This window comes from Thyridium curvatum (assembly GCF_004353045.1).
Source record: "Thyridium curvatum strain D216 chromosome Unknown NODE_83_length_185371_cov_79.390814, whole genome shotgun sequence".
NCBI lineage: Eukaryota > Fungi > Ascomycota > Sordariomycetes > Thyridiales > Thyridiaceae > Thyridium > Thyridium curvatum.
Window position 1 is genome coordinate 151,985 of NW_022156838.1, and position 18,084 is coordinate 170,068.

At 52.7% G+C, this 18,084-nt stretch overlaps 5 protein-coding genes across 5 annotated transcripts; all 5 read left to right on the forward strand.

Annotated features, from left to right (window-relative positions):
* Positions 1–1,428: 1,428 nt before the first annotated feature.
* E0L32_010408 (uncharacterized protein) lies at positions 1,429–3,520 on the forward strand (the record flags this gene model as incomplete). Its single annotated transcript, XM_031133023.1, has 6 exons — positions 1,429–1,639; positions 1,701–1,785; positions 1,834–2,971; positions 3,021–3,194; positions 3,249–3,361; positions 3,415–3,520. The coding sequence occupies 6 exons, from the start codon at positions 1,429–1,431 to the stop codon at positions 3,518–3,520; spliced, it is 1,827 nt and encodes a 608-aa protein (XP_030989664.1).
* A 1,066-nt stretch (positions 3,521–4,586) lies between these two features.
* E0L32_010409 (uncharacterized protein) lies at positions 4,587–7,236 on the forward strand (the record flags this gene model as incomplete). The annotated part of the gene is made up of 5 exons (XM_031133024.1): positions 4,587–5,470; positions 5,532–5,698; positions 5,756–6,468; positions 6,528–7,045; positions 7,101–7,236. 5 exons carry the CDS (start codon positions 4,587–4,589, stop codon positions 7,234–7,236), a joined length of 2,418 nt encoding a protein of 805 aa, XP_030989665.1.
* Positions 7,237–9,092: 1,856 nt separating this feature from the next.
* E0L32_010410 (uncharacterized protein) lies at positions 9,093–9,405 on the forward strand (the record flags this gene model as incomplete). Its single annotated transcript, XM_031133025.1, has 2 exons — positions 9,093–9,296; positions 9,364–9,405. The coding sequence occupies 2 exons, from the start codon at positions 9,093–9,095 to the stop codon at positions 9,403–9,405; spliced, it is 246 nt and encodes an 81-aa protein (XP_030989666.1).
* A 2,611-nt stretch (positions 9,406–12,016) lies between these two features.
* E0L32_010411 (uncharacterized protein) lies at positions 12,017–12,490 on the forward strand (the record flags this gene model as incomplete). The annotated part of the gene is made up of 1 exon (XM_031133026.1): positions 12,017–12,490. The coding sequence occupies one exon, from the start codon at positions 12,017–12,019 to the stop codon at positions 12,488–12,490; it is 474 nt and encodes a 157-aa protein (XP_030989667.1).
* Positions 12,491–13,601: 1,111 nt separating this feature from the next.
* On the forward strand, positions 13,602–16,984 carry E0L32_010412 (uncharacterized protein; the record flags this gene model as incomplete). Its single annotated transcript, XM_031133027.1, has 8 exons — positions 13,602–13,691; positions 13,771–14,587; positions 14,683–14,806; positions 14,873–14,887; positions 14,934–15,046; positions 15,097–15,252; positions 15,467–15,826; positions 15,888–16,984. 8 exons carry the CDS (start codon positions 13,602–13,604, stop codon positions 16,982–16,984), a joined length of 2,772 nt encoding a protein of 923 aa, XP_030989668.1.
* Between the last annotated feature and the right edge of the window lie 1,100 nt (positions 16,985–18,084).

Here is an 18,084-nt window from a genome sequence, read left to right on the forward strand (position 1 = left end):
TGCGTGATGGCCTTCTGGCGAATGTGTAATCACACTTTCAAGTCATTGCAAGTTGCTCCGTCGTGCAGCTCGCAGTCGAAATGCATTTGACATCCGTGAGATCTCCGAAGGATTTGGCCACCGATGGACCACGATCCATGTGGAGGTGGTACCATTGACACAATCAGGTTGCTCAATGACCATCCTTGCATGCGTTCCAGTCACACCTGCACAATGAAATCGGTCGGAAGGTGACGCTACATCATGCATTCCGTCGTGCATATCGCTGTCGCTGTGAATGGCCAAAAATGAAAAGTAATGTTGCACCGTCGGCTGCAATGCATACTGGTGAAAGCAGAAGGGAATCAGGCTGAGCTATCGAGCCCTGTCTATTGGTGCTTATTCATAGATACAGCTCCAGTATCGAGCTCAAGGCGCATGTATTCAATCGGCTAATGCGGCAATCGAAATGAGGTCTTGATCACGAGTTGTCAGCCAAAACGTTCGGGTGTGGCCACATCCAAGATGAGGCTCAACAAGCGATTCCCCAACCCGGTCTTGACTGACGGAGAATTATTGAGGAATTCGTCCCTTCTGAGACGATTCTTGAAGGCGCCTGTGGTGCATAAATATTCCCCTCCATCCGCTATGTATTGATCTTCGTGCTTGGTGAACTTGAGTTCCAAAACCATCGTATTGATGACACTGCGCGAACAAAAATCACAAAAATGCCACAAGAGTCGATCACTACATATCGTCTGCGCCTAGATGTTCTAGAGAACTGGCTGAAGAATCAATTCCCTAGTTCCTTACTTCATATCACTGTACTATGCCTCTTCCGGAGCAAGGTTGGGAACAAGGCATACATGTGGCTAACAATGGCTTAGGCCACCCAGGGGTTCTACGTGGTGAATCTGCCTCGTGCTCTAACGACGGTTAGTTGTTCAAGGGCCCACAGCACCACTCTGTTCAAGGCTAACGCGCCGACTGACACAGGCTGACCACAGTCGCATCAACGAGCTGAGGACTTCGCTGTCAGGCTGAGAATGAGCTTTCTGTGCTGAGGGAAATAGTGAGCACTTGTGCTGCATATCCAGATGTGGTTGCACGGTTGATGCCCAACGTGGGGCAAAGTAGCCCGACATTGAGCCGGGTCAGATTGAACGGACGTCATTCGATTGATGCGATGCCTTCTTCTATTAGCTGATTCGATACTGCAATATGAACGATCATCAGTGTTTACGCCCCTGTACCTTGCATGTGCCCATATTCTATGTTCGTAGCAGCATTGGGCGTTACAAGCTCAAGATATCGTGACCAATCGCTTTTGCCATTGGTGTCAAGCTGCTCATAGCAAAGTTGGGCGTTCCCCCAAGTATAGAAAGACGTGGAAGAACGGCATATCATCCACGACGAAATCGCCATCATGCTCGTATCAACTTTATCAATATGTCAACCAGCGAGACATTAGTCAACAACCCGGAAGATCTTTATAGGTTTTCCTGTGATCATGCTGGCGATTACCCTGCATGCCTTCTTGACGCTGGTCAATCTGGGCCGAGTGTTGGTGCTGATATCTACGAGATGAAGCAGCGAGAAAATCTATGGAGTGCCAAACAAGGCCAGTTGCATCTGTTAGAACTCTACGATGGCCAACCGGGTATGTATCAATACGGTATTGCACATTGCGGAAGAATTGTCCTCTAAGCCTTTAATACTAGTCCACGAAGAATCTTGCCCCCAAAGTATATCAGAGCTACAAGCACATTTTGATAAGAATTCAAAGGATCCTCGCTACTGCTTTGCGTAAGAACCATATCTTACACACTCTTGTCCCAAGCTCAAACTCTCTAGTTTCGTTGAAGCGCCTCACAGCCGAGCGCCTCTCAACTGCACGATTGAAATGTTCCAAGAGTTAGCAACAAGGCGACGAATCTCGCCGACCTTCACGTCGAACGTCACCTCCTTTGGAGAACAGACTCTTCCCAAAGACTTCAATTTGATGACAATACATCACGAGGATAATCTTTATGCTCGACCTGGCGAGCTACATCCTCTTCCTAGCCTTGGGCGTTCAGGCCGAGAGCTGCGTTACTGCTTCAACATCCGCTCAGTTGAACGGGCAAATTCAGAGCCTGGGTGGAGTTGGTCTATAAGAAATCTAGCCATATACCACTCTTTCGATGTAGAGACCGGACGGTTCTTCTGGGTGGGGATCAAGGCCAACAAATTGATAAGAGAGCGTATATACCAGGCGATTCAGAGACCTAAGTTTTCAACTGTGCCGCTCTCTACGCTTGAAGGTTCCTTCGCGGCAACGCTTGAAGTCCTATGGGTTATTCTTGATTGGACACAGGAGCACTGGCGGGGTTACATCAACAACTTGGATGAAGATCTTCGGAAGATTGTTATCAAGGCTAAAACAGCCCAGATTGACAGGGAGAACAACAGGAATCACGAGAGAGAACACAACTTCGTTGCTCCCATACCACGAACCGTATTGAGTCAGCTGAGCTCTGTGGCAACTCCTACTATTTCAAAACACAGCATGTCGACGAGTTTCTTCCACAAAATAATGTCCATCTTTCGAAAGGACATTGAAGACAACATGCACGAGATGGATTCGTTCCAGCAATCACGGAATCCTTGCAATGGCAGCAAGGCTGATATTAGGGACGAGCGCGGCATATTGACTAACCTATCTGTACTGGAAACATTCACCTTCGCTGAACTGCAAAACCTACATCTTATTGGAGAGAGAATCAACGAAGCGCTTCTTGTTATTGAGCTCACGAGAGAGATTATCACATCAATCACGGCCTACTATACCGATACATTCAACTCTGAGTTGCTTCCAGATGCAATTAGGAACAACTGCAAATCTGAGATGGCGCAGTATCAGCAAAGAATGGGTAATATCGCGAGGAATCTTGGAATGAGACAAAGACAGCTTCATTGCATGGGGCGTATGGCTCAAGAAGCAAAAGTCTTGGTAGGCTGAATCTCCTCTGATATTTTCGGATTACGGCTAACAAATCAAGTTTGACGGCATTCTCCAATATCGCAATGTGCAGATCAGTCAGCTCTTCGCTCAGAGCGGGTTTGATTCTAGCAGAAAGATGGAAATGATTGCTCACAAGACGGAGGAGGAGACCACGTCGATGCACGTGATTACTTGCGTCACTCTCCTGTTCCTCCCGGGGACCTTCGTCGCCGTAAGCCTGCTGATAGCCCAGCTCGAGTATGAGACAACTCTGACAAGTTCCCAGGCGTTTTTCCAGAGTGGAGTAATACATCTTCGAGAACCGGAAACGGTTCAGGACGAGTGGATACTCCTCTCTGGACCCTTTGCGTTGTTTGCTGCGATATCCCTTAGTCTCATGTTCGCTGTCTTCGCGATCTGGTTCCTGGTTTTTCGTCAATTGAGGCGTTCAGCCAAAAGGCGCCTACAGGTGGCCTCGGATATGGTTTAGCGTACCGAGGCGGAGGCGGAGGCGGAGGCGGGGCGTGGTTTGCAGGCAATGGTTCTCTGCCAGGCTGAGTGTCGCAAATGGCGCAACTGTGAAGAAAAGACAGTGTGCCTCAAGCAATGCCTGTCTGCAAACAGGTGTTCTCGTGATTGGAATGGGGATAGTTTGTCAGGGCTTCCCCAGGCAGCAGGCTTGAATCTACCTTACGACTATTGCACTTTTCTATTCCAAAGGTTAGGCAGATATTGTAATGCAATAGAGCTACTGTTTCACTGGTTAGAATAGGAGTTCCTTTGGGGGTACTAATGCGGGGTTATGCACGTCAATCATTGAAGTTCTGCACAGCCGCCCTCAACTGGGCTAAACACCGACTCGGACTGAGGGCGCGCATTCGGTCTGACCGACGGTCAGGATGCCCACCGAAAGACCAGAGTGAAGATACATAAGTTGTCACTCTTCCCAGTCTGTGCCTGCTGTGAAAGCCCGTGTTTGTCTTGACAATTCAATAAGCAACCCTTTCTTTTTGATCACATTATCTTCTGCGTCACTATTTCGGGTTGTAAGTGCCATAGGTATGACAAGGTTAGCGTTTATCCTGATCGGATAGGTGTGATTCGATCGCCGCGGGAAATATCACTAAACAATGATCAGAAATACTCCCACCTTCCGACTTGCAGATCCCGAAAGTGCCGTTGAGTCTTGAGGTACTGCACGAACATATCCCTACCCGCCTTAGCCTTACCAACATCTGGGATACCTTCCAGGTCGCAAAACCGCCGGCGAATTCAGCATGAATCTCGGGAATAAGGGTTGTTTGTGTTTCCCTAGTTCACGGCGCCCACCTACCTTGGCTTTTTAAAGCTATTTTGAATTGTCGTCTGGGGCTTTGTCGTCTTTTATTTGCTTGTTCCCTACTTCGTTTGATTAAATTGATTCTTGTCTGAACTGTTTACCTTTTCCTATTCCAACATCTCGGTCTAGTATCTTGTTTTGGAAATTTTCAGTCTTCAACCACTTGTTTACTTCTTATTCCCTCCTTCCCCTCTTTTACCTTTCAATAATTCCTAGCTTCAAAATTTCTCAAAAAAGTTTGGCCAAGTCTATCCGACTATGGCCCGAACCCTCTCCCCTCTAAGCATGTCAATATCTCACCCCGGACCCATCGTTGAATTCAAGGAACACATCGAGGGACACTTTTTGAATGGCCTCCGTGCTAGCGGACAGCCGCAACGCTTTGTCTTTTCTGATACGCTCACGGACTATTGGACGGATCAGAGGATCAACCAACTACTCCTAGGCACGTTTTTGAACCCCGTCCATGTCCCTAACGACAAAATCAGAAAGAGTTATCCCAAAACACTCTCCATTCTTGTCTGCATGGACAAACCTGGTTACATTAAGGACTTCATTAGTCAGGACCTTGACGATCACCGACTGCCGCACCTCAGCAAGCCTCAGGACCTGCCCGTGGACCAGAGCTTCATGGAGATTTTTATGGAAACGCAATGGCAATTCTGTCCATTGAGATTCGAAGACAGGATGTATATGAGAAAAGTTCACCCCGATCACATCATGCCTATCAAAAGCCTTGATCGTCTGACTCCCGAAACACAAGATGTTGACCGAGCTGTTGTTTCCAAAGCGGTATTGTATTCACAACGAGGTTCGGAACCGGGATCGAATAACGAGTGCACAGTAGCATTCAAAACCTACCACGGAGTAAACAACAAAGACTTGTGGGAGAATGAGGTGATAACGTTCAACACCATCGAGAACCAAAATGGGAGCCAGCATCTCATTCGCTGCCTAGGTTCATTCAAAACCAAGAACGGCAACCTCGACCAGTACACCATCATTCTTGAATACGCTGATGGGGGAACGTTGCTGAACATGTTCGAGAACGAGCCCACTCTTCATCAAAAGGACAGACTGTCTTTATACTCCTCTATGTTCAAACTTCTGCTTGGCCTCTGTAACCTTCATGGTATGACAGGGAGTAATAGCAATAATTGGATTGCATGGTACGTTGATCCTCTTTCGCACTTTTTGTTACGCTATTAACGCTAACGGTTGAGTATATAGTCTCCATCTTGACATTAAACCTTCCAATATTCTCGTATTCAGAGGCAGAACGCCCGGAATACAGAATTATACGTTAAAGCTTGCCGACTTTGGCTTTAGCCCTAGACGCCAAGCTTCCTCTGGACAACATCCTCAGACGTTAGATACCGGAGGCACTCAGATGTACAGTAAGTTGAACACAGTGTCTAGTGATAAAGTGAACTAACAAGTCTAATCCAATGCAGGCGCACCAGAATGCTGCCAAGATCTGCCAGAGTTCGCAGCTCAGAAGATTCTGGTCGGACCCGAGGCGGACGTTTGGTCCTACGGGTGTACTTTCAGTCAGCTTCTCGTATGGTCCATTCTCGGGAAGGATGGCCTGTTGGACTACGACACCCAACGCGAAGCAGCAATCAAGATAAACCCAGACATGTACCAATCTGGGTATGCTGGCAGCTTTCATTCCGGTACCGCTAGATTGAATGTGGTGGATGCCTTCCACCGAATGGTGGACCAGCATGCGCCGGCGGGCGATAACATGACCAAAGCTGTGAGCGACATCATCCTCCAGGACATGCTCGCCTTTAAGAAGGAGGATCGGTCATTGCCCCTCCGTATTTATCGACGATTTAGGTCCGATCTACGAGAGCTATCCTGTGAACCTGATGTCAGTGAGATGGAGAGGCCAGCAAGTACAGGCTCGGAACTCTCGTCATATTCGGCAATACCTCGTGATACTGGTCAACCTCAACTTGGTCAACAACAGGCGGAAGTTGTTGGCCATGTGATAGGGTGTTCAGCATTCACTCTTCCCATTGTGACTATCGCCGACGTGAATGACTGGAGGGATCGCCTCGGCGGCAAGAGGCAAACGCCATGGGAGAGGTTGAAGCGCAAATCCCGGCCGCAGGCACTCCCAGGGAGTGACACCATCAAATTGCTAACAGGGCGAGATCACGTAAGCGACCTTTTCCTGGTGGTATGGCAGGCGTAAGGCTTTTGCTAACCGAGATACAGTACTTCATAGTCGACGACTCTCAGTCGATGGCTTCGCACCGGGACCAGGTCTGCGCAACTCTTCAAGCACTCTCCTACCTGACAAAAGGCCTCAATTGGAATGGCGTCAAATTATCCTTCATCTCGAACCCAACAGCCTCTCCACTGCGCTTCACGAAGTCGAGCAAACTGGTGAGGCTAGTGCGACGGAAACCAATGACAAGAGCCGGCACGATGCAATTCCCCCTGGCGCAGATCTTGTCTCGAATCGTCAAGGACAACATTTCGCCGAACAAACCTGTCAACCTATACATCTTGACAAACGGGAATTGGGGACCAAATCCCGAGGACCTGTGTGGGATGGATCGACTTATTGGAGATTTGGTTCACCGACTGCAGAAGCACCAAAAGCAGCATGGCTTCCTCGGCGTGCAGCTTATCAGATTTGGGAATGACAATGCCGGGATCGAACGGCTTCGCAGACTCGACAGGATGGGAAGAGACGGCTGGCGCTTGGCAAATGGCAAAACATGTGTCTGGTATGTGGATGACCCCGATGGTATCTGCGCAATTACTATGACTGACTTAAAATAGGGATATTGTGGATCACTGCTCCTTCAGCGACAGTGTCTGGAAGATGTTGATTGGCAGTCTCGATCAGGCTGTTGATCAAGATGAATCAGAAGATGATCTGCAGTCTCAGATTCCCAATGGAGAATGTCACTATTAAACACACGCATCGTTACGAAGCACGCTCGTTAATTTTTTGAGGTATGCTGGGGAGAGCTCGAGATACTATGCCTCGAGGACACTACGTTGCTTTCTTGGGATATACACATTCTTTTAACTTCAAAATACATACACTCGTTTAACAATTGGAACGCGCTAAGATAGACCTTGCCACAACTTCATCAACACGCAAAAGAAATCCATCCTCGTATCCGGCCTCGGTCTGCCTGAAGTCCGAATCCGTAGACAGTCGGTGTTGGACAAGCATCCGTGCAATCCGGTTGGCTCACATTCGGACACGGTGCCACTTGCTTTACAGCCCCGATGGAGAAGTGACGTGGCACAACAGGCATTCGACGATCTTGGACGTGCAGGAGTAGAAAGGAGGCCAATGAGACGAGCTCGCCTGCTCGCCCATCGTCTCTCTGGCGCCTGGTTGCCAAAGGTGGTATCATTGGATAACATAATGTTGTAATCCACTCTGTGTCTGAGTGGACTCGAGTCTCCACACATGCACGCGCCCAGCCTCGTTTCTCCACAGCGTGGCAGTAGTCAGCGCTTCACTGTGTGTTGCCTTGTGGATGTAGAGTTGTCTTCACCGCTCTTTAAGTGGGCCTCACATTGACCATAGAAGTTGGTCACATAGAGTCGTACGTTCAATTGACAGTATCCAGCCTCGAGCTTGGACGATGGGCTCGTGCTCATTCACTCTTGATGCGAGGAAGTGCCAAGGGCCAATGTCGCAGCTTATGTCTTACTTCATAAAGACAAGGCGGCACGAGAAAGCAATTGTGGAAAGCCTCTGACGCGGTGTTGCATCATCTGTAAGCCAACATGGTTCGCAAGCCCTGATGCTCTTTGCAATTCCTGACGAGACACGGTGCAACGCTCACATGCCCGAGTCTTGGTAAGACAGACTGGCGGGTAGCCACGTATGTGAGGTCCGTTCGAGATACTTTCAATTGCCTAGCAGGGCGGGAGGGAACGAAGGATTCTCTCCATTCTTTTTCCTGCAGTGCCGCGTCTCGTCAGCCGCTGACGATGAGTTGTTGAGTCTCGAGATGAAGATCCTCAAGGGCTACCGCCAAGCCTTCCCCGGGATTGGCTCATAGCCTCCCAGCAAAGCTCGGCGATCGTCATAGCTGGCAGGGAAGGCACCACTCGCAAACGACGCCCGTAGTCGCGCGTGTAACAAACTAATAGGGAGAGATTGCTTCGGGGTGGAGGCAACGGTAAAACGCGACGCGGGGGAGACAGAGGAGCTGATGTCAGCTTACCTTAACTTCGGGTTTAACTGTGTCCTATTTGGTCCTAGGCGACCCGTTGCGGGACTGGGGTGTCAAGGATGTCTGGGGCTCTGGGTCCTTTAAGCGGGCCGTCTGACCGGCATCTGATCCCGAAGCGATCGTAGTGCCGGCATATCAACGACGTCGTGCGCTAATATGATGATGATGATCTTTCAGCCCGATGACGATCACCATCAGCAGGCCCAGTAAAACCTCCTCGGACGTGAAGAAGTCATTGATGCGAAGGATTGGGGCTCCCTGTTTCTCCAGAGGGCTGTACAGTGGGTCGTGATGTGTGTTTCCAAACAACAGGCTGAGAACTTCAGAAGCTATGGCCGAGTCGGCCAACCGTGTCGACAATCGTCGTTGATCTCGAAAGGGGGGCATGATTGTTAGGCAGAGGAAGAAATTTGGTGAGAGGCTTCAGTATAAAAGGGCCAGGACGAACCTCCCCAGATGCCATCTTTTTCACTCAGACATCAGCTCCAGCATCACCATCACAACAATACCAAACACAATCACCAGCCTTCCAAACCACCAGACACACCCCAACCACCAAACTCTTTTCAAAATGCAGTTCTTCGCCATCCCCGCTCTTGCCCTCCTCGCCACTGGCGTCCTGGCCATGCCCAACGAATTCCAGCCCCGCGCCGACTGCAGCCGCATCCTCCCCGCTTGCAACGGCGGCAAGGTCGTCGGCCAGACCAACTGCCGCTGCCCCGGCCAGAAGGAGACCTGCGATCTCTGGACGTGCCCTGGCGAGGCCCCCAACGCCGTAAGTTGTTGCTCTTCACAGCGACTATCTCAATAAAACACTTTACTGATGAGAATTCCCCGTACAGATGGTCTGCGGCCAGGCCGGCACTGGCTGCGTCTGGATCTAACTTACGGGTTGCCTGGTTTCCCAACCTGATTCAGATTATCAAAGTGAGCGGTTGCCCGGTCTTTGGAGAGGGCTTACGGTTTCTGGTCACTCAGATGGGAATTGAGGAATTGAGAAGGGTCACCATTGTCTCGATACAGATAGTCACTCTTTCGTCAAGAGGCGAGAAGGCATTGCCTGGGCCCGGGCGTGTCTTCGCAAAAGCCTCGCCAATTATTGTTTATAAACAGTTCTTCTCCTAACGCTCCTACTTCTGACTCGTGATTTCGCTCTTCTGTGTGTTTAGAGACAAGTTTAAACAGCAAGGTAACTCGACGAGCCTCCGATGACGGCATAAAGCAGGGGTTCACTGTTTCGATACGCTACGCCCTAGGTGTGGGGAACTAACTACGGGAAATAAGGTAATGAGCGACTGACAGGGCTGGCCATGCAGGCGAAAATCCTTGGAGTGGGGAGAGCAACGGTTGAAGTGCGAGCGGACCACACAAAGTCGAGCAAGAGATGTAGATCCTTGACTGATTGGATAACTCCCAGTGTCGGCCCTGCCACGCAGAAGTCGACTTCAAGGGGGACCGCGCGTCCCGCAAGGGATATTTCCTATCGAGTGTCAAGTCCACGGCCCATAGGTAGAATTGCTACACGTGTGTTGTGTTTGGGTAGTTTTCTGTACTCAGGCTAGGTGATGTGAAAAATAGTGTACATTAATGACTAGATGCAAAGCCGTAGAGGCTCTTAGGCTCAAGGACTAGGGAAACTGGGGTGGAAAGCTAACCGTGAAAACCAATAGTGCATGGCTTCAAAGTTTGTGCCGGGATTCTTCAATTTACTCCACCATCTAAAACGCAGGGGCATAGCCCTGGGAAGCATGAGACTTCATGGCAGGTCAAGTGACCGACGTGTATTGTTGATGCGGATAAACTTCTTTTCCAGATGTCTTCACATATATGGATGAGCTCTGCAATAATGTGAAGAGGAGCGCAAAGTGTCATCACTGTCTAACTTGCGCGTCTAAAACTGTAAACAGACAGAACATACACAGCAATACGAAATGACCGGGTGAGCTCTGGTGGAAAAAGCACTTGCTTATCGATAAGGTGTTGAAGCATACATCGACATGATGGACTAGACAATTATTAGTGTTGGTAGCAATGTAAACCGTTCCTGGCTCTAAAGCAATGGGGGCTTATTTTCACTATTGATTCTGACTGAAGCCACAAATATTATTCTTCCTATGCTAATAGGGCCAAGGCATTGCTGGGAGTAAGTCAGTACACCCCCCTGAGTGGACTTGGTATCGTGTCGTTTTGTCCCTCAGGCCATGAGCGACGCCAAGGCCGCTCTGGGAGACCGACCACTGCATGCAGGCCTCCGTGTAGACCTGGTCGGCGTCGATACGAGCAGCCCGCCGATTCGTGAGCTTCGGCCCTTGGGTGACGGGCGCAACAAGAAGAGGGCGACGAGACGCGAGATATCGATTTGAGCCTACAGAGTTCGAATCACCATTCCATGCTGTATGTTATTCGCAGCAACCCAAGCGGACAGACAGAGGTTATATTGGTTGACGGGAACGGGTGACGTTGGGACGAGCCAGAGATGGCATTGCCCGTCCAAGTGACTGCAAGAATAGTTAACAGCCTGCTAACAGAGATACATAAATCCTATTATAGTAGTCAGAGACCGTATAGTCATTTAACATAATTAATCCTCTAAATTTCTCAATAGGGGATTAATAGACAGTTTTATGCTCTAAAAAGAGTAAGGGTGATATTGCTACTGATGATAATGATGTTAGGCACTCAGTATCCTTTTTTGGGGATCCGTCAACTATTCTTTAAGCCACTTAGATCCCTACTTATTTTGTTAGGCATGTAGGTTCCAATCCGTCAACTATTCTTGCAGCCCTGCTGCAGGTACTTTCCTCCAGTGGGCCGCTCTCTGCCAGGTAATCACTGCGGCCAATCATGAGCACATTGTTTGGAGATGAATAGACGCTGATTGGGCCCTGGCGGTGGATCTGCGCCCGGCATGAGGCGGCGCGACGTCATGAATGCCCCAGATCTGCAGGGTGGTGGGGCTCATGCTTCGCCGGAATGGTCTCGACAGCACGCTATTGGCGGGGTCTGACAGCTGTTCCAGGCCACTGCTCAGCCGATTCTTGCGGGCAGTGTTTGGTCTCCCAGGCGCTCCAGGGCTGCGATCTGCCTATCCAGGGACGCTAGACAATAACCTCGAATGGCGTATCGAGGACAGTGGCACAAGCGGGTTTCAGGGCGCACACCACCTGACCGCCCGCCTAAACAGCTTCCTCTGGGCTGACGGGCCTGACCTCCAACACTCGACTCGGCGGCCAGCCAAGGTTCTGTCTCCTCCCCACCATTCCAGTCCCTGTGTGTCATGCTTTGTTGCTTTGAGCTAGCTGCTCCCCTCCTCCTCCACCTTTAGTCGGACGACATCCTCTTCCAACCCAGACCGCTTCTTCCATCTTGTCCTGTCTACACTCTTGCTTCCTTTCCATCCATCCATCCATCCATCCATCGACACCTCCATCCCAGCTCAACCCGAAACGCCGACCCTCGAACAAACACAAGCAGAACACACATCGCGAGAAAGACATGGCCTCCACCGACTCCAAGTCCCAGGTCTGCCCCGTCGTCGGCACGACCAACTCGGTCCTGCCGCCCGACCACCCGGACGTCGACCTCTCCAAGTCGGGCCAGACCTGCCCCGTCGTCGGCGCCTCGACCGACCACCACCACAACCTGCACAAGCACCCGCAGGTGCCCCACCCGCTCGCCGCCACCACCTCGGGCGGCACGGCGCCGGACGCCCAGGCCTGCCCGGCGCTGCGCAAGGCCGTCGGCGAGCCCAAGAGCCGCCAGATGGACGACGAGATCTGCCCCGTCGTCGGCACCGCCACCACCGTCCTCCCTCCCGACCACCCGAGCACCGAGGGCAAGGGCGACGAGGCCGAGTGCCCCGTCACCAAGGCCCGCGTCGGCCACCACAAGGGCAAGGTCTCGGGGCACCCCGACGTCAGCCATGCCAAGGAGGGGGCTGTCTGCCCTGTCGTCGGGACCAGGGCATGAAGGGGATGATGCTGGGATACTTTGCGGAGAGGTGGGGAATAGCCTGGCCGGAGCTGTATTCTATATGATCAGGTGAGGATATCTAGGATGGACGTTCTCTTGGGGGATGGGAGATACTGTACTTTGGTCGGGCGGAGATAGCGCCATGTTTTAGGAGGCTGTTGGTTTATGCTTGTTTCGCATACTTATGGACAGTGCAGGGTCTCTTGAATTGAACTTTTACTGCCTACAGACCGGTCTTATTCTGTCGTCGCTCCCGCTACACCACATGTGCCGGTACCAGCAGCATATGCATGTAGAGGAACCTAGGATGTAGCATCCTGCGTGCTTAAGACTGGAGTAGAGGTCGAAGTCGGACGGAGACGTAGGTATATTCCGGTTACAGAATGTCGCTTATGGATAGTCACGGTCTGGCTATCACCAAGGCGTTGAAACCAATCATCCGCCTTCGATCACTCTACTGCATATTTGGGACGTCTTGAGGCTGAAAGAAGATATAATTGAGGGAAGTAGTAGTCTCGGGGGAGAGGGAGGAGAACGGGTTGTCTTTGTCTCGGGAAGGTCGTGTTCAGGGAATAAAGAGCAGCCTGGACTTCCATTCCGCATACGTGTCAAGATCCTCGGGCAGATTAGAAGTCAACAACATTCAGACCAAGAGACTACGACCACGGAAAACCAGGAAATAACGGTTTTAACATTACGCATACACGCTCTCTCGGAGCTCACGGCTGGAATGCGGTTCGCCCTCGCCTGGCGGTGTCAAGTCGTCGTCAAGGTCGGCTGTGGGGCGAGGCGACCAATCCCGTCACAGGCTTTCCGAGGCAACCAATGAGAGTCTGAGGTCTTGACAACGGTTTATGCAGGTTTGCAAGTATCGGATCCCTCCATGGCCGCTATTAGGATAATGTGTGGAAAGAAGTCGATCAAGGGGACAGGGTGTTATGGCCAGAATAAGTGTATAAAAGGAGCTCACAGCTCACAGGAAACGAGTCCGAGACCTCTTCATTCCCACTTCACTTCCGAAACACATACACTACACCTTTCTTACAAGCCTCGCTCTATCATTCTCAGACTCCATCTGATCAATACAGACGCATAGTCACTGGACAAAATGGGCATTGTTAATTCGAGCATGCTCACTCAATTGTTCCCGCCCAAGCCGGCATTCACAGAGAAGAGTATCCCGGATCTGCAAGGAAAGGTAGAAATTCGCATCCAAACTCGAAGAAATTTCCATCAGCCATAAGCCTCCTAGATACTAATCAGGGAAACCCCCGTAGGTATACATCGTCACCGGCTCCAACACGGGCGTCGGCAAGGAACTAGCGCGGCTGCTCTACTCCCGGAACGGCCGCGTCTACATCGCCGCGCGCTCAGAGGCCAAGGCCCTCAGCGCCATCGAGGACATCGAGCGGTCGGCGCCGCGGTCCAAGGGCGCCCTGCGCTTCCTGCGCCTCGACCTCGCCGACCTGGCCACCATCAAGGCGACGGTGGAGGAGTTCACGGGCCGCGAGAGCAGGCTGCACGTGCTCTTCAACAACGCGGGCGTCATGTACGCCGGCGCGGACAGGACGGCGCAGGGCCACGAGATGCACCTCGGCGTCAACGTCCTGGGCACCTTCCTGCTCACGAAGCTGCTCACGCCGACGCTGGCGGCCACGGCGCGCGCGGAGCAGGAGGAGGAGGAGGAGGAGGAGGGGGAGGAGGAGCGGGGGACGGCGGGGGCCGCGGTGCGCGTGGTGTGGGTCGCGTCGCAGGCGGCCGAGATGTTCGCCGCCAGGTCGGTCGGGATGCCGATGGACGACCCGGACTGCAGCGCGACGGAGCGGGCGCCGCTCGACCGGTACGGCCTCAGCAAGGTGGGCAACTGGGCGCACGCGGCCGAGTACGCGAAGCGCGTCGGCAGGCGGGAGGGCATCGTCAGCGTGGCGCTGAACCCAGGCAACCTCGCGTCGGAGCTGTACCGCGAGCAGCGGGGCCTGTTCCGGCTCCTGGCCAGGATGATCACGTACCCCTGCGTCAACGGGGCGTACACGGAGCTGTTTGCGGGGCTGTCGCCCGAGGTGACGATGGGGAGGACTGGTGGCCTGGACTGGGGTGAGTCGACTTCCCCGTTTTCCCCCCTTCGAGTCTCTGGTTAACGGTTGGGCACTTTTTTTGCTGACTTTGTCTCTTCTTTTCTATAATCCCAGTGATTCCGTTTGGTAGGATCCAGCCTATCCGGAAGGACTTGATGGACGCGATCAAGAGCGAGGCCGAGGGCGGGACGGATGGCAACGCCAAGTTCTGGGATTGGACGGAGGAACAAGTCAGGCCGTTTGTGTGATCGGTCACTTGTTTTGCTTTGACTCTCTCTCCTCTGATTTATTGGTGTACTACCAGCGACCTTCTTTACCAGTAAGTTGGGAGGAACATAATTCCTACCATATCATATATATCATAGACATTTCACACTGCCACAGCGTAAATTCCAAACCCCCGAAACAGTAATGTCTCACATGAATGTCACCCGGTTTGGATCGAGTGCATTTCGACGAGCTCGTGCGACGAGCCGGAGTATGGTTTGGTATTCTCTGTTGCTAAGTTCGCGGGGCACACACACACAGGCACCCAAGGTAGTCGACGCCGGTTGGGAGGGAATTTCCGTCGCTCCGCGGCCTCTGGAACACGCACGATCGCCGATGCAGCCCGTTGCAAAACCCCAGATGCCGTGCAACGTGCCAACCCGGCAGATGAGGTCCAGATTGGTGGTGCGAGGCTTGGTAGGATCCCCATGGAGAACACCCTCCCCGTCGAAACCCCCGTGGTCATGTAATGGTTTTGACACTCCTTCGTCTTTCATTAAAAGCCCGATCCTTACGGATGAACTGTTTCTGATTGGTTTTTTTACTGGCAAATCTCTCCAACACCAGTTGATCCAGGCTGTCGGGTCAGGACGCTCCTGCCAACGACGAAAAACGCTGCACAGAGCAACAGCCATCACAGCTTCTCAAACTAGAATCCCTCCCTCCCTCAGGTCTCTCTCAGACTCCCCTCTCCAATTCAAATCCGAGCCAACTCCCACCATCACCCGCGCATCACTCACCACCCTCACATTCGTTCACTCATACGAATGCCCGCCGATACAGCCGCTGCTCAAGGCTGAGAATTTGGATCGCGGACATGCACAGACTGCAAGGACTATGAAACGCAAGCGGATCTCCTTCGCCACGCAGCTGGCCTGTCTGGCACTTGTTGCGCTCACCTTGTATTTCAGCCGTCGCCAGCTTGCTCAGCTCCCACGGCCTTCGCTTCTCTCAGGCAATAGCAATGAGACGCCTGCGGGCTCTAACAATGGTATGGTGCTACTCGACAACGACCTTGGACTCCCCCAGCTCCATGCTGATCTAGTACATAGGTGCCCTGTCGCAGGGCAGCCTCGAGGCCTACGTCAAAGCCATCATGGAGCCTGGCGACAAAGAGCTACCAAGGATGGAGTGTCCTCAGCTCAGCATTTCTCGCTACAATCACCTCAAGCCTTCGGTCCCGATCAGAGACCCAGAGATACCGTACTTCTTTGCACTAGATCTCAGAGATTGTCTCAACATCCTCCCTCGCCTCATCGGAAGCGTCGTCGAAGTTATTCGGTTTCTCGGTCCGGAGCGCTGCGCTCTGTCTATCGTCGAAGGACACTCACCTGATGGGACGGGCGAGGTCTTGCAGGCACTCAAGACCGAACTGGATATTTTGCCGACTACTTACTACTTCCAGTCGACCGACATTGATCCCACGCACGGCGACCGCATCGCTAAGCTGGCTACGCTGAGGAACATGGCTCTGCAGCCGATGCTTCTCCACCCCAAGTCCTTCTCCGCCGACACCACGGTGGTGTTCATCAACGATGTCGCCATCTGCCCCGAAGACATCTTGGAGCTGCTGCACCAGCGACGACACCTCGACGCCGACATGACCTGTGCCTTTGACTGGACATATGTCGGGCGGGACCCGACGTTCTACGATGTCTGGGTCGCTCGAGGCATGAACGGGGACTCTTTCTTCGAGGTACCCGCCGACGGCAGTTGGGACTCTGCGTGGAATCTGTTCTGGAACGACCCCGAGGCGCAGTCGCGGTACTCGTCCCACCGGCCGTTTCAGGCCTTCTCCTGCTGGAACGGCGCTGCGGCGTTCACTGCCGCGCCCATCGTCGAGAAGAAAGTGGCGTTCCGCGGGCCGCGGGAGGGCGAGTGCGGCCAGGGCGAGCCGCAGCTGTTCTGCAAGGACCTGTGGTTCAACGGCTACGGCAGGATCGCTGTGGTTCCGGCGGTGAGCCTGGGGTACTCGGACGCGACGGGCAAGCAGATCAAGGATGCCAAGGGGTACACGTCGCAGTGGGTCGGGCAGGACGGGCAGGTCGACGATACGATTGAGTGGCAGCACGAGCCGCCGGAGCGGATCAAGTGCATGCCGGCGTGGGAGAACCAACACTGGCAGCTGTGGAACGAGACGTTGAGGTGATGATTGGCGTGTTGAATGTCCAGATGTGGAGAGGGGAGGAGGGAATTGCTTGAATGGATGTCATCTGCAATTACAACAAGGGGTAAGGTCAAGTCATGTAGTCTTTCGATCACACCGTCTAGGTAGACAACTAAGAACCTGTCGTCAAATTAGAGATGCCGATGCCAAGCCGTCTCCACAGCACAGCGTGTCAACGTCAGGAATGGTGCAAGGGCTTGGCTGTCCTGGCTCCTTTGCGTGGACGGCGAGTGGAGAATGAATGACCACAGTCGATGATGGCAAACGTCTTTTGTGAAAGACATGTTTGGCAATAGCGATATGTCTTCACCCCGTTGTCACATCTTGAGCAAGATAGACCATAGCGGCCAGAAGCTGGAGGAGTGGTCCCGGAGAGGGAATGAGTACTTAGCAGCTTGGGATTCGTGCTCTTGGCCCTCGCGTACCTAGGTATGCGAAAGAGAGCGACCCGTTCACCAATACCGCGACTGCAATTGGAGGACGGAAGACTCGGCTGGCTGAGCCAGCCAGAAATGCCCTGGTGCGCACTGCACGCAAACGCACCCACGCACCCATGCAGACGCATTTCCTGTGGTGCCCATGCATGCATGCATGACCTCGGCTTACCTACTTGTAGATGCGCCGGGTTTGCGTGGTTTCTCGCTTCTTCAGCTTCTAGAAAGGCGACCCATCTGAATTACGAAGCTACCGGATGCAGCGCAGATCTGCACGGCCGTTCATCAGAGCGATTTTGCTCTGGGTTCCGCACTTTGGCAGCGCACGTGGGCGGCTTCAAAGCCAAGCATTGGCGTTTTGTGGCCCGCTGCGGCGCCCCTGGTCTTAGCGGCCCTTTAGCGGGCGAGTGCTAGTCCCCCGGCGTGCTAGCTCACTGGCCTGCAGCGGGTCCAGCCAATCCCGCGCCCTGTGATTACCCTCTGCCCCCGCCTCACAGGACGCTATCTGGGCGAAGCTTCCAGGGGGCCCTCCCGGAGCTACGCACTTGCTGCCCACCTCTTCCCACATCTTGGCTCTGTTCCGGTGCGTCTTGCGGATCTTGACACCTCGTCGATCCTGGGCACATGTGCCTCTTCTGGCACTCTCTG